Raw genomic sequence first — 15,299 nt, 5'->3', positions numbered from 1 at the left:
GATGAATGCAGAGAAGTCACACGAGTCCAGCACCTGGCCCGATATGTCCCCCACAGCTCTAGCTCCAAAAAGTGTGTGGGAGTGCGAGTCTGCCGCTGACTGACCAGATCAGTGATGATGAAGATGCGCACAGGCCCCAGGCCAGGCAGGAGGAGGCCGATGGCCAGCCACGCCTGCCTCTTTCCAAGCACACCACAGCACTGAGTGGCTCGGTGATGACTGCAGGCTGAAGCTGCTGGAAACACTTCCCAAGAGGAATGGGGACATCGGCGGGTCCTTGACAGAAGAGCAGGACTTAGACAAAGGACCTGATGTCCTTGGGACTAAATCGCAGTCACTCACTCAGTTTAGGGAGAGGAAAACGAGGCTAAATCCTGTCAGCTACCAGAGGAGGATTTAGTACGCATTTTCTAAATGGAAAAACATTTCAATAGACAAGGGATTCATCGAGACACACTGTAAGAGAGTTGAAACCATCAACACTGTGTTTAAAAAGGAACACCTGCTTGGCTTCAGCCTAGGATGGAAACAGACGTAGTCTTTAAAAATAAGGGGAGCTAGAAAGGCTTCCCACTTAACTTTCCAGCATTTTTAAATGCTTTTCACTCCCAGCCTACCCTTTTGGGGGCCTAAAGGCCGTCTCCCATCTCTCAGGTCCGCTGTCTGGACAGCGGAGGCAGGAGCACCCAACACAGAGCTGGCCGAAGCCAGCCAGGAATGTGGCCAGGGAGGACGGTAGACGACCTGTCCCTACAACTTCACCATCTCAGCTTCGGCCAGACTCACTGTCCAGACTAGCGCTCTGAGGACGACGACGGTGGCCAGGACCAAAAAGCGCAGTGAATCTGTAGTTGTGCAAAAACGGGTCCGAGGGGCTGGAGGAAGGCCCTGGGGTTTCCCAGTACACCTGCTCAAGGCCGGGGGCCACTTCAATTAATCTAACCTCTAAAAACAGATTTTTTTTTTTAAATGAGGATGTGGTTCAAAAAAGGGTCTCACCTGAATCTCTCTCTGCTTCTACGGTAAAGCCACCTGCTTGCTGCTCTCCAAAGGACCCAGGTAATCAAGTGCAAAGTCACTCAAGGACCAAACAGAGGCTCGCTCTTTGGCAACTGTTCAAACCCTATCCTGTGAACCTTCCACCCACTGGGAAAACAAAAACAAAACCAAAACAGCGGTCTTTTTCCTGACCACGAGAACAGGAACAAAGTTCATGATCTGGTCCCAGAATACTAAACTGCCAGAGAAATGTACACTCAGGCGAGGCAAGTGCAAGCTCAACACTGGCATTTATTCCTCATGCCGCAGCATCGAGGCTGGTTTTCAACCCTCATTGCTAGCACAGGCCCCAATGCGTGCGTGAGTGGGCAGGACTTTGAATGGGGTGTTTACCTGTTCTTCAAAGGAAGAGATCTGCCATCTGTACATTCTTAAGACATCCAACAAGCAGCTTGCATCTAAGACCTCATCGTCGGTGACTTCTTGGCAGGACAGAGCTGGAAAGCAGAAAGGCAATTGTTAGATTCTCTGGCAAAACAACAAACCAGGAAATGTACCCCCCACAACATATCAAAGCTAATTAAGCATCTCACTGTAAAATTCACCTTGGAATTACAGCTCTTTCATTATTCCTCTCTGTAGCTTTACCCAAGGCTTAGAGGGCTGTTAGGCACTGTGTGTTTCCTGAGTGAATGTGATTTTTTCATGAGCCTGTAGCATTTAAATGAAGAAACCGGCTTCAGCTTTTTGAATTACTGTCTCGATATAAACTGTTGTAAGATTTCTACTGAATGAAATGGTTTTAACTCACAACTCTGAGGGCAGAAGGGCCCTTAAACATTTCATCTAGTCCAAGCCACACTCAATGCTTGACTCGCCTCTATTGGACTCTCTCTGAGGCCACAGGGCCTTCGCTTATGTCCGTCCGCCCTGGAGTTTCTGATTATCACGGTAAAGCACCAAGCCATATGTGGCAGCCTGAAGGGGACTGCTGTAGGGTTTACTTTTCTTTCTTTCACGTAGGCTCCAGGGCCAGTGTAGAGCCCAACATGGGGCTTGAACTAATGACCGTGAGATCAAGACCTGAGCTAAGATCAAGAACCAGACACTCAACCGACTGAGCCAATCAGGTGCCCCTGAGTTTACTTTTCAGTCATAAGTAGGAATCAAGCCTAATGAACAAAATCACAAGTGTGATGGGCTTATGAGTTTACATTATAGTTACAGCTAGATCAAGGATTGGCAAATGTTGTCAAGGGTCAGACAAAAGACATTTTTGGCTTTGCGGGCTCTGCAGCAGCTACTCAACTCTGCTATCATAGCATCCCAGCAGCCATAAAGAGCAAGTAAATGGGCACGAATGTTTCAATAAAACTTTATTGACGAAAGCACGCAGTGCGGCAGACATGGTCGGCACACCATAGTTTGCTGATTTCCTGATCTTGCTGGCCCCCTCCACAGTATATTTCACTGGACCACGACTGCTAGAGTATGGAAGATAAAAATACTGGGGCCAAACAGACACATGAAAAAGTGCTCCATATCACTCGGCATCAGGGAAATACAAATCAAAACCACAATGAGATATCACCTCACACCAGTCAGAATGGCTAAAATCAACAAGTCAGGAAATGACAGATGCTGGCGAGGATGCGGAGAAAGGGGAACCCTCCTACACTGTTGGTGGGAATGCAAGCTGGTGCAGCCACTCTGGAAAATAGCATGGAGGTTCCTCAAAATGTTGAAAATAGAACTGCCCTATGATCCAGCAATTGCACTATTGGGTATTTACCCTAAAGATACAAACGTAGTGATCCAAAGGGGCACGTGCACCCGAATGTTTATAGCAGCAATGTCCACAATAGCCAAACTATGGAAAGAACCTAGATGTCCATCAACAGATGAATGGATCAAGAAGATGTGGTATATATACACAATGGAATGCTATGCAGCCATCAAAAGAAATGAAATCTTGCCATTTGCGACAACATGGATGGAACTAGAGCGTATCATGCTTAGCAAAATAAGTCAAGCAGAGAAAGACAACTATCATATGATCTCCCTGATATGAGGAAGTGGTGATGCAACATGGGGGCTTAAGTGGGTACGAGAAGAATCAATGAAACAAGATGGGATTGGGAGGGAGACAAACCATAAGTGACTCTTAATCTCACAAAACAAACTGAGGGTTGCTGGGGGGAGGAGGTTTGGGAGAGGGGGTGGGATTATGGACATTGGGGAAGGTATGTGCTTTGGTGAGTGCTGTGAAGTGTGTAAACTTGGTGATTCACAGACCTGTACCCCTGGGGATAAAAATATATGTTTATAAAAAAAAATTAAATCTGTAGATTTTAACTATTAAAAAAAGTGTCATCTCAAAAAAACAAAAAAATACTGGGGCCAGGGGCATCTGGGTGGCTCAGTGGGTAGGGCCTCTGCCTTTGGCTCTGGTCATGATCCCAGGGTCCTGGGATCGAGCCCCACATCGGGCTCTCTGCTCCACGGGGAGACTGCTTTCTCCTCTCTCTCTGCCTGTTTGTGATCTCTGTCAAATAAATAAATAAAATCTTAAAAAAAAAAAATACTGGGGCCTGCCACCTCAGGGCAGCTTCCCAAATGCAATTAACTCTGGGAAAACGAAGCTAGCCTATTTCTTCTCTTTGATCTGCAGTTGGTGAACTTGAGACATTCCTTTGACTACTTCAGGCTCTGACTTGGGAGGTTCTGAGCAACCTCCATCCGGATCTGAATGTGGTGGTGCCTCTGGGGGGTAACGTGGGGAGCAGCAGCAGCCCAGTAGCCAGTGCTAAGTCCTGAGGCCTGTCTTACCAGGGCAGATCTATCCTGGTGTCAGACTTTTATCCTCCAGAACAAAGGGAGCCTTTTCAGAAGGCAACTGTACTTCCCTTTCTCCTCCTACACTCCTCAGTGTAGCCTGTCAGTTGGCTTTTTTCCTCCAAAGGAAAATTTTACTGTCCCCTTTAGCCTAATTTTGCCCAAAATGCTGTGGGACGATTTGGCAGTATCTACGACTTTTCATATCCTACAATTCATATCCTAGTATCTCTCTCAGGATCTATGCTAGGGAAACAAAGGCTTGTATGCACTATGGGCGCAAATAAGAACATTCACTGTAGCCCGTTTATGACAACAAGGCCCCGGAGGCAAACAAATAGCTAAATAATAGTATCTTGTGGATACTGTGCAACTGTGAAAGTGAACGAGGTTTGCAAATCGCACGTATAAGGGATGGATATCCAGAACATATTAAGAGTACCTAAGACATAACAATAAAAACACAGACAACCCAATTCAAAAATGGAGAAGGGACTGGAGTAGACATTTACAAAATGAAAACAAACACAAAAAACACAACTATACAAATGGCGAGAAACACAGGAAAACTCCTGCTCAACAATACTTCTCAGTAGGGATGCAGATCAAAAACCACAACGAGATGATCGCCTCACACCCAAGACTGCTACTGTCAAAAAGACAGACAATAACAAGTGTTGGCGAGGATGTGGAGAGTTAGAGCGCTGCGTGCACTGTCAGGGGAAGGCAAAATGGTGCATCTGCCCTGGAAAACAGCATGACAAGTCCTCAAAAGAATTAAACAGAATTTCCACCTGATCTAGTAATTCCGCTTCTAGGTATAGACCCCAAAAGAATTAGGAGCAGGGACATCAATAGAAATCTGTACAGCCATGCTCACAGAAGCATTATTCACAGTAGCCAGTGGGGGAACCACACAAATGTCCCTTGACTTATGAATGGACAAACAAAATGCCACATGTACACACAATGGGGTATTATTCCTCTGAAGCCTTAAACAGGAATGGAATTCTGCCCCACACTACAGTGTGGATGAACCTCAAGGACATGATGCTGAGTGAAATAAGCCAGAAGCACGAGGACAAACACTGTAGGATTCTACTCTGGGAGATACAGAATCAAACTCATAGACAGAAAGTACGACTGTGGCTTCCAGGATCTGGGGGACTAAGGAGAATGGGAAGTCACTGCTTAATAGACACAGTTTCAGGACAGGATGATGGAAAAGTTCTGTGTGTAGAGAAGAGTGGGTTCGGTTACCCAACAATGCAAAGGTACTCAAAATGCTACCCAAACATGCACTTAAAAATGGTTAAGATGGTACCTGCTTTATGTTATGGATATTTTACCATAATTTTTATTTTTATTTTATTTTTTTTAAAAGATTTTATTTATTTATTTGTCAGAGACAGAGCGAGAGAGAGCAAGTGAGCACAGGCAGACAGAGAGGCAGGCAGAGGCAGAGGGAGAAGCAGGCTCCCTGCCGAGCAAGGATCCTGATGTGGGACTCGATCCCAGGACTCTGGGATCATGACCTGAGCCGAAGGCAGCTGCTTAACCAACTGAGCCACCCAGGTGTCCCACCATAATTTTTTAAAAGTGGCCAGTGGGAATGAGCAGGCAACCCACAGAAGATATAAGCCCGATAAACTCACAAAGAGAAAAAAACGAATGAGGTAGGGCTATGTGTGCTAAAACAGACACTCTTGCACCATTATGCTATTTGGTTATGAAAAAACATAAACATAACAATATATAATTTCTACGGGTGCTTAGAAGCATATTTAAGTGCACAGAAAATGGTCTGGAAGGATACATTTGTATTTTTCTTTGGAAAGAAATGAGGGGAATGGGAGCAGGGCAGTGATAAAGGGGAACTGTCACTTTATGCGTGATGCTTTAAATTTTAGCAGCAGAGTGTATTCAAGCGTTACTTGTGAAATTAAAAATTCTCTCTAAGACCCAAAATAAACGACCCTGAAAAGCAGAGACAGGGAAGGGAGCCTAGACTCTAGGTGTAGCACGGCTCCAGTTCCCAGCCCTGGGTCACGCATGTGAAGAGGGAAGACCAGCGGTCATGCTGGGACAGGTACTCAACCTGTGTTGTACTGCCCACATTTCAGCTTTCCGCTCTGGGATGGTACTTGCTTACAACAGGGGAGCAGAAGAAATTACTTTCAAATTGCCTGTGATACAGAAGAGCAGAACTCGCTTTCCGTGTCAAGCTGAGATCACCTGGGAACACATCTCTGCAAAGCAACAGTGAACTGAGTGTTTTCTAAATCCAGTTTTTTTCCTGACTGTGAGAGGGATATATGCTTACTGTTGAGAGCTTTAGAAATACGGTTGTTATAAGAGACTCTTAATCTCACAAAACAAACTGAGGGTTGCTGGGGGGAGGGGGGTAGGGAGAGGGTGGTTGAGTTATGGACATTGGGGAGGGTATGTGCTATGGTGAGTGCTGTGAAGTGTATAAGCCTGATGGTTCACAGACCTGTACCCCTGGAGCTAGTAATACATTATATACTAATAAAATTTAAAAAAAAATTTAAAACAGAATAATAATAATTAAAAAAAAAAAAAAGAAATACAGTTGTTTTGTTTTAAGGTTTCCAAACTGTCAGCTGCACAAGACCAAAACTGCCAAGGTGAACGTTTTGGTGTTTTCCTGTCCAGCCTCTATCTGTGGAAATCTTTGCTTTGCTGAAGTCAAATACAACATACTTCGAACACCGCTCTTTTAAACTTAACAAAAAACACTTGGCAAAGATGAATTCATAATGGCTACATAATATTCCAGTGACTGCTTAATCATTCTCCTGTGGGACCCCCTCCCCTGCTTTCCTTTGTAACCAGGTGTTGGGAAATCTTTGCACACTTCCCAGCATTTCCCCAATTGTGTTCTGTGGAATGTCCTCAGGATATGAAGAGATGTTATGGGAGGAAAAATTAGTTATACAGGCAAAAAGCTGGTTTAAAAACAAAGGTGGAGGGCGCCTGGGTGGCTCAGTGGGTTAAAGCCACTGCCTTCAGCTCAGGTCATGGTCTCAGGATCCTGGGATCGACTCCCACATCGGGCTCTCTGCTCAGCAGGGAGCCTGCTTCTCTCTCTCTCTCTCTCTCTCTCTCTCTGTCTCTCTCTGCCTGCCTCTCCATCTACTTGTGATCTCTCTCTGTCAAATAAATAAATAAAATCTTAAAAAAAAAAAAAAATGAAGGTGGACGGGTAACCTCTTCAAACCCATGTGAAGCCTGTATAACAGTGACTCCCTTGGCTCAGCACCCCTAGTCAGCCACTCTGGAGCTCGTGGGCTCTTACAACTCCATTTCAGGCTAGTGTCAATCATGGTCAATGGAATTCCCAGGTCAGATGGTACTGGACACTTTGCAAGCTAGTACCGTGTCGTTCCAAGCTGCTCTCCATAAAGCTGGCCCTGTGTTGCCCTGCCACCAGCACATGTGAACATGTTGTCCAACAGCTGGGCAGGTCTGTGGAGTTTTCAGTCTTTGCTGACAGGCAGCACAGTGATAACTTCACTGTTAAGGTTATTTCTATATCTTTGATGACAGCCAAGTTGCATATCTGAATGCCTGTTAGATACTCTTCCCATCTATCTAAATACAGTGTACTATTTCTTCTGTGAACTACCTTATCGCTTAGTCTAAGACACTTCTTTTTTCTAAACTTTAATAAGCCAGAGTACTTCTTACAACCAAAATGCTTAAGTGGCAGTGGATTTGTTCTCTTCCCTAAAAAGCTGTTAATACACTGACAATTTTCAAAAACAAATGGTTACATCTTTAATTTTTTTTTTTAATTACTGTTTGTATCTACTGCACCCACAGTGTTTTTTGGTTTTCTTTTTCCATGATGATCTGTGTTTCACACAGAAGCTATTAACCCTCTGCCTGCCCTCAGGGCTGCTGCTTTCAAAAGGCACACAATCCCCTTGAAGTTCCCGAGTAGATACCTTTGAGGAGGTGCAACAGTGTTAAGGATAAATACTGGTGGGGGGGAGCCTCCTTCTGATCCCGGGTGTACTGGGTGGTAAACTCTTCCAGCCACTTGATGAAAGCGGGGCAGGCAGACAGGCCTTGCAGCAGGGAGTTCATGAAGCAGGTGTTCCCTAAGTTGACAAGGCCAGGTACCAGCCCTGAAAAACGTGGGGGAAAGAAGAGAAAAGCACATCACACTGGACCAACTCTTTCTCTACCACTTGGGAGCCAGGGTTTTTGCACTGGAACCTGACACCAAAAATCCCAATCTCAGGAAGTCCTTATCCACAGACATCAGGGGGCCAGGCATTCTGTTTGTACCAAGGCCTGGTCCTAGTGCTGCTCCTTCAGAAGACTGTAAGCAACAGAAGGACATGTCCCCTGTCATGGGTTACTTCTGACCGCCACCACAGTGTCTGGCACGGCTTGTACAAAACACTTCGTAACATCTCTCTCTCATTCTCTCTCTCCTTTGATAAGAAAGCAACATCAGAACAGAAGAAAACAATTGTTCTTTTGTTGCTCCCCAAAACAATGATTTTGTTCTTATAATCAGTGCGAAAGATATGACCAGAGAAATTCTGATCAGTCTTTCTGCAATGAGATCCACAAAATTTGACATACTTCCCTTTTCTGCTTAAATCTTTTCAAAAAACTTTTTATTACGAAGGTTCTCATAACTTTTTTCAAAAAACTTTTTATTACGAAGGTTCTCTTTTACACATGCATAAAACGAGAGGCTATATAATCAACTCCAATCATAACCACCCCCCCGATTTAACAATGATCAACATTTTGCTATACCGATCCTTTTTTTTTTTTGCTTGTTGTAGCTGAATTTTAAACAACATAAGTAGAGTAGCATTTACAAAAGGGGCACATTTCAAAATAAGGAAATAGAATTTTGTATTAAAGACGGTAGCTGGCAACTCTTACTAGCTGACTAGCAGCTAGTCAGTGAAACCACAAACGTGTCACACAATCGGTCAGCTGTACTACTGAACAACACAGGCACCAGAGGAAGAACAGTTAGACAATTAAGCCACGTGAACTTTTTCATTACAGAGCATGTCTCAAACTCAAGATTTTGGAGGGGAAGGAACAGAAATCTTTGCACAATAGGGTCTAAAATAATGAGTCATTAAAAATAATTTCTGCTTAAAAGGAAGCAATGTCCAAAACTGGAGATACGAGAGAACAAAAAATGCCCTCCTCTTTTTGTACTGTTTTGGGACAGTAAGGGCTTGGGTCAAGTCTACGGACTATGATGCGATAACCTCATTCTTACCTTTTCTACGCTTCTTTCTTTCTGTAATAGGACCCCAAATCACATAGATGCCTGCAGCAAGGGCAGCAGCAATTCCACCTATAACACCCCAGTTCTTCATGACTCTGTATCTAGAAAGGAAAATAAGTTTACCGTCTTCCTGCATCCCAAACGCAGCACGTGTAAATACAGATACAGGTACAAAGAAATAACATTTAATCAAAATAACCGACTGACCCACTAAACACCTAATGTTCAAGCTAAACATTCTCATACAGTACAGGGTTATGTCTTGAAACTCAGCATGTTCAGACACTAGGATTTAAAGCCTAAGGCAGGTCACAGAAGCCCCGTCTCACTCAGAGGGGGATCTCAGGTTTTCCCCTTACTCTGCCTCCCATGCTGGCACCACATTGGCTATGTCAGGGCCTTTGCCTGGAATGCTCTCCCCACTCCCCGGATCACTGCATGGCTCTCTCTCTCTCCCCTCCCCTGCACTTCTAACCAACAGTGAGAACCTGCACTGCTGGTCCCTTCTACCCAGTTCTGTATTTTCTTTTTATCACCTTCACTTATTAACTACAGTTATTGTCTGTGTCCCTCACTGGAGAGCAAAGTCCCTGGGGGCAGGGATCTTTGTCTGTTTTATATACCCCAAGTCTCTAGATCATGCCTGGCACCTAAGAGGTTCCTAATAGTATTTACTGGATGATTACACACTGGAGAAAAATTATAGAAATGAATCTATCTTTTAGAAATAAACAGGGAGGGGAGCCTGGGTGGCTCAGATGGTTAAGCACCTGCCTTCGGCTCAGGTCATGATCCCAGTGTCCTGGGATCAAGTCCTGCATCGGGCTCCCTGCTCAGGGGGGAAGCTGCTTCTCCCTCTGCCTATCTCTCTGTCTCTCATAAATTTAAAAAAAAAAAAAAAAACTTAAAGAAAAAAAGATTATTAAACAGGAAGGAGGCACACAATAGTATAAATGACCCTCTAAATCTTTACTAAATTAAAAATGTCTTGAGGCTTAAGCAATGAAGTTATTCTCTTACCACAGACACTTAAGCAATTTAAAAGTTTTTATACAGAGTTATGTATTTCCAGCAAATAAGACAAACAACATGTGGGTGAATATCTATATATGCTATATATACTTGGACAGATGTGTTTGATATGTATATGTGTATGATATATTCTTATTCCAATGTATGCAGATGAACACCCTTTGGAGCTCAGCTCAGTCAACATTAACTCAAGACAGAGTCACTAGTGTTACCAGTAACTCTGTCTACAACAACCAACATCTTCCTAATATCATAACTAATATGGCACATAACTGATAACTGAATTCCAAATAAATCTTTGTTCTCTGGAACAAAGTCAAGAGAATGCACACAGAACTTGGTTAAAAAAGGGGAGTTGCAGGCGCCTGGGTGACTCAGTTGTTAAGCGTCTGTCTTTGGCTCAGGTCATGATCCCAGGGCCCTGGGATCAAGCCCCGCATCAGGCTCCCTGTTCAGTGGGGAGCCTGCTTCTCCCTCTACCACTCCTCCTGCTTGTGTTCCCTCTCTCACTGTCTCTCTCAAATACATAAATAAAATCTTTAAAAAAAGAAGAAGAAGAAAAAGAAAGGGGAGTTGCCTTAATCTGGTTCAATTAAGGCTCTGCTCTTCCTTAGGGCATCATTTTCCCTTCTCAGGCTCAGCTCTGTCACCTGTACGACCAAGAGACCTGCTTCAAGGGTGCTAGGGCATACGAGGCAAAGATGAGGGCTTAACAAACATTAGCTACTACAATTACTAAGTATTAACCATCTCAACTGCATTCGGCAAAGTTATTCTTGAATTTCTTAGTGCTATATTGTGCTGACTTCCACACAACAGGTGTATTAACAAAAGTGCCTGGAAAAGTTAAAAGAACCATTACTGAAATTCTAAAGCACTTTACAACTGCTTTAAATTTCTTAAGCAAACACTAATATTTAAGGATGCATACTCTATGCCAGGCACTGTGACAATCTTATCTCATCCTAAAAACAATCCCACAGAGGTAGGTTCTATTATCATCTTTCTTTTCTTTTCTTTTCTTTTTTTTTTTAAGATTTTTATCTACTTTAGAGAGAGCAAGAGCAGGGGAAAGGGAAGAAGGAGAGGGAGAAGCAAATTCCCCTGCTGAGCAGAGAGCCCGATGCTGGGCTCGATCCCAGGACCCTGAGATCAGGACCTGGGCTGAAGCCAGATGCTTAACCGAATGAGCCACCCACGTGCCCCTATCATCTTAATTTTCATGTTAGAGTGCAGCCAACTTGGTCAAAGTGAGTGAGGCAGCATTGAACTGAATTCATGCCAAGTGTGTGCTTAAAACCACAAACCTCCTGAGGGAAACTGAAGGACAGAGAGTCCTGACGGATGGGAGAGAGGACTTGCTCAGGTCCTCAGCAAGGTATGGACAAAAAATCCAGTGAAATTTGGTGACTCTGGAAACCCCCATCCCTCTGCAAAACGACAACACAGAAGAGCAGTGGGGTCTAGGAGTAAAAAGATCTGTCTTTTCCCCCAGCTCTACTGTGAGGTCAGCTGTAGGCCACAGGCAAAACCGTCTCAAGGCCCGTTTCCCACCTACAGAATGGGGGCACTGGACAGGACAGCCATTGAGGGTTCCCAGCACTGGCATAATAAGCTCTTTAAACCTGCTCCAGTTCCAGAGGAAAGAAGCTAGGCTGAGCAACAGGTCTCAGTCATTTAGGGTCAGTAATGCGGACGCAGTGTTCAGCTCTCAAGATTGGAGCCCATGGGAGGATGAAGAAAAGAAGGGAAAGAGGGACCCTGACATGACTGGGGGCCCATACTATTGGGGTTCTAGCAGGAATGGGAGACCTTAACAGAACTGGAAGCCTTTACAGGTTAAGGAGTCCTGATCTGTTCTGGGACCCTTGCAAGACAGAGATTCACAAATCAGACTGAAGACCCACATTGAATAAGGGATCCCTGGCTTGACTGGGGGATGGAGGATGACAGGAATAGGGGTACTGACAAAATGGGGTAAGGGCTAGCAGACCTGGTTGGCTTTGCAGGGCTGTGAGAACCACGGCAGGACTGGAGAGCTTGGCAAGACTGGGGAACGCTGGCGGCTCAGGGCACGACAAGACTGGGGAGCCCAAAAGGACTGGGTGTACCCTGAAAGGATTAACGGGTCCTGGAAGGCCTGCGCGGCGGCACTGAAAGGTCTGAGGGCCACTGGCAGAATTCGAGGCTTTGACAAGCCTGAGGGTGTCTGGAAGTTCCGGGGACAAGGACAGGATTGGAGGAGGATATGGCAGGTGGGGGGCAGGGCACTGAGAATTTGGGGCGCTAACAGCACTGGGGAGGGCTGACAGAATCGGCGTTGCCGAAGAAATGGAGGGCCTGGAGGCTCATCCGCGGTCCCGCTTCGGGGCCTGGGCCTCCAACCGAGCCCAACGCAGAACCTCCGGAATGCTTGCTCCTGCTAGCGCCGTGAAAGGCCGCGGCCTCTCCGGCCGCCCCGCCCCCCAAGGCTCACCTGACGGCCGCCCCGGTCCGCAGGAAGCGCTGGATGGCCCGGTCCGCCGCGGTCATCGCCGCCTGAGCCCGGGTGCTCAGCATCGCGGCCGCGCGGGAGACCCGCCGCCGCCCCCGCCACTACCACCGCGCTGGACCGAGGGCTCGGAAGGTTCCCGAGGCGGCGGAACCTGCAGCCGTGGTCCCAGCTCCTCTGGGGAAGGTAGGACGAAGGACTGGCTCCCCTGAGAACCGGAAGTAGCTGCCGCCGGAGAACAAGAGCCGACGGACCACATCCTTGTTTTCCCGTTTCCCGCTTAGCAACCGGCGTCAGCGTCGGTTACCAAGGGAGGCCCTGTGACTCAGGCCCGCTGGGTGTTCAACTTGTGCTTTGGCTCCGTGCATTTTAAATGTCCCACTTCCAGCTCCTGGGACCATTTTAATTTTTTTAGTTATAAAGAGGGCAGGCCCGCCCGAAAGCGGGATCAGGCCTCGGGCACCCTTAGTTGTTATTGTCGTCGGAGTGTAAATAGGTCGCGGAGGAAAGGCCTTTAATGAGCACGCAGGACCATCGCTGACTGCATCACCAGAGAGCGCGAGGCCTTCCATGATAGCCACCGAGCTTACCGTTTACTTACATGCATTGCTAAGTACGTCACATGCATTCGTCCCATTCAAGCTTCAAGCCTTAACGTGACCCATACTTTACAGGAGATAGGAAGTAGCTGATAAGTGGTGGAAACAAGATTGGCAGCCAAGTCTGCCTCCAGAATAGCGCTGTCCCGTAGAAATATAACGGAGGCCACATTTTCTAATAGCCACGTTAAAAAAAAAATGAAATTAATATTAACAATACCTTTTACTTGACCCGCTATGTCCAAAATATTGTCATTTCTTTATAAAAGTTTTTAGAAAAACTTAAAAAAAAAGAGATCATTTACATTTTTTTTTTTTTTTTTTTGTACAAAGTACATCTCAATTTGAATCAAGTGCTTTTCATGCGTTCAGTAGCCGCATGTGGGCAGTGGCTACCACTTTGGACAACACAGCTTCTAGAATCTTAGCGCCAGAGAGATTTGCACTCCCTTTTAATCATTCTCCCCAACTCTGGAGCAGGTGATTGCACCTGCTTTAGGAAAGAAATCAATGTTTTAGCTCAGTGGTTTTAGCTCAAAGTTTTAGGCCTCAGGACCCTTTGGTATGCTTAAAAATTACTGAGAGCTTTTGTTTAGGTGGGTTATAATTAAGTATAGTTAGGCTGTTAGAAATTGAAATCTAGAAATAATTTTGAGGCGCCTGGGTGGGTTAAGCCTCTGCCTTCTGCTTAGGTCATGATCGAAGGGTCTTGGGATAGAGTCCTGCATCTGGCTCTCTGCTCAGCGGGGAGTCTGCTTACCGACCCCCCTATGCCCCCCCCCACCTGCCTCTCTGCCTACTTGTGATCTCTCTTTCTGTGTCAAATAAATAAATCTTTAAAAAAATAATTTTGGGTTTTTTTTTTAAACTGAAGTACCATTTATGGAATAAGATTTACGTATTTGGTTCTGTGAATTTTAGCAAATGCATAGTCATGTAATGAGGACCACAAACAAGATATAGAACCTTCACCCCTCACCCGGAATAAAATTACTGCCTATCCCTTTGTAGTCCACTCCTCCACCCACCTCCAGTCCTTGGTAACTACTGATCAAGGCTGAGAAAAGTTTTAAAATCCAACAATACCAAAGCATACATTCCATTAGGTGTTGAAGCTATGACCTCATCAACTGTTGTGTACCTCTGGAAACTCCAAGGTACACTCATGAGTGAGTGACAGTGGGAAAGGAAAATAAAAATATGTCTTAGTGACATTATGAAAATAGTTTTGACCTCAATAAACCCCTGAAAAGGTCCTCCAAATGGGGTCCTGCTACAGTATTTTGAGAATAGCCATGGTAGTCTGCCTAGTGAATATTCTCCCATCCCAACCTACGAGTATGCTCTCGAGTCTATGTACCAGACTCTTAAATAATTGGCACTTACGGAGTATAGACAATCAATTCACAAAGTTTTGACCATTTTATATGCCTAACTTCAATTTAATGCTTGCAATGACCCCTTAAGTAATAACAGTACAGACTATCTCCCAACTTATGATGACCTGACTTGAGATATTTTGACATTACAATAGTTTGAAAACTACATGCATTCAGTCAAAACCTTACTTCAAATTTTGAATTTTGATCTTTTCCTGGGCTGGCAATATGCAGTTCAACGCTATCTCATGATGCTGTGTCATGGTAGCCAGCCACAACTACCAGTCAGCCTGGCAACCAGGGGGGTAAACAGCCAATACACTTACAGCTGCTTTGCACCCGTACAACCATCCTGTTTCTCACTTTCAGTAGTCAATAAATTACAAGAACTAGTCAACATTTCATTCTAAAATAGGCTTTTTGTTAGATGATTTTGCCCAACTGTAGGCCAATGTAAGTGTTCTGAGTCCATTTAAGGAAGGCCAAGCTAATCTGAAATGTTCAATAGGGTAGGTGTATTAAATGTATTTTTGACTTAGTATATTTTCAATCTGTGTTGGGTTTGTGGGAATGTAGCCCCATACAAGTCAAGGAAGATCTGTACTCCACATTCCATGAGGTTAACAATGTCTGCAGCCTGGTCCTTGTTGCTCCTCTAACCAGTAGGGGTG

General features: G+C 45.1%; 1 protein-coding gene across 6 annotated transcripts in view; it reads right to left on the bottom strand.

Moving 5' to 3' along the window:
* Positions 1 to 12,856, bottom strand: part of USP30 (ubiquitin specific peptidase 30) — a 28,084-nt gene extending 15,228 nt beyond the window's left edge. For 4 of the 6 annotated variants that reach the window (XR_009405908.1, XR_009405909.1, XR_009405906.1 and 1 more), the window contains exons 1-4: positions 12,636 to 12,855; positions 9,119 to 9,228; positions 7,806 to 7,988; positions 1,393 to 1,496 (exon numbers count right to left, since the gene is read on the bottom strand). Coding sequence is in view for 2 of the 6 variants with exons in the window: in XM_059408629.1 (XP_059264612.1) it covers positions 1,393 to 1,496; positions 7,806 to 7,988; positions 9,119 to 9,228; positions 12,636 to 12,718 (480 nt within the window). In the remaining 4 variants the exon portion in view is untranslated. Of the gene's footprint in view, positions 1 to 1,392; positions 1,497 to 7,805; positions 7,989 to 9,118; positions 9,229 to 12,635 lie in introns of all 6 variants that reach the window. The other 2 variants (XM_059408629.1, XM_059408630.1) reach the window with 2 other exon arrangements.
* Positions 12,857 to 15,299: the final 2,443 nt, after the last annotated feature.

Source organism: Mustela nigripes, chromosome 8, assembly GCF_022355385.1.
Source record: "Mustela nigripes isolate SB6536 chromosome 8, MUSNIG.SB6536, whole genome shotgun sequence".
NCBI lineage: Eukaryota > Metazoa > Chordata > Mammalia > Carnivora > Mustelidae > Mustela > Mustela nigripes.
Note: the sequence above shows the minus strand (reverse complement) of the source record. Positions and strands in the feature narration are given on the sequence as shown.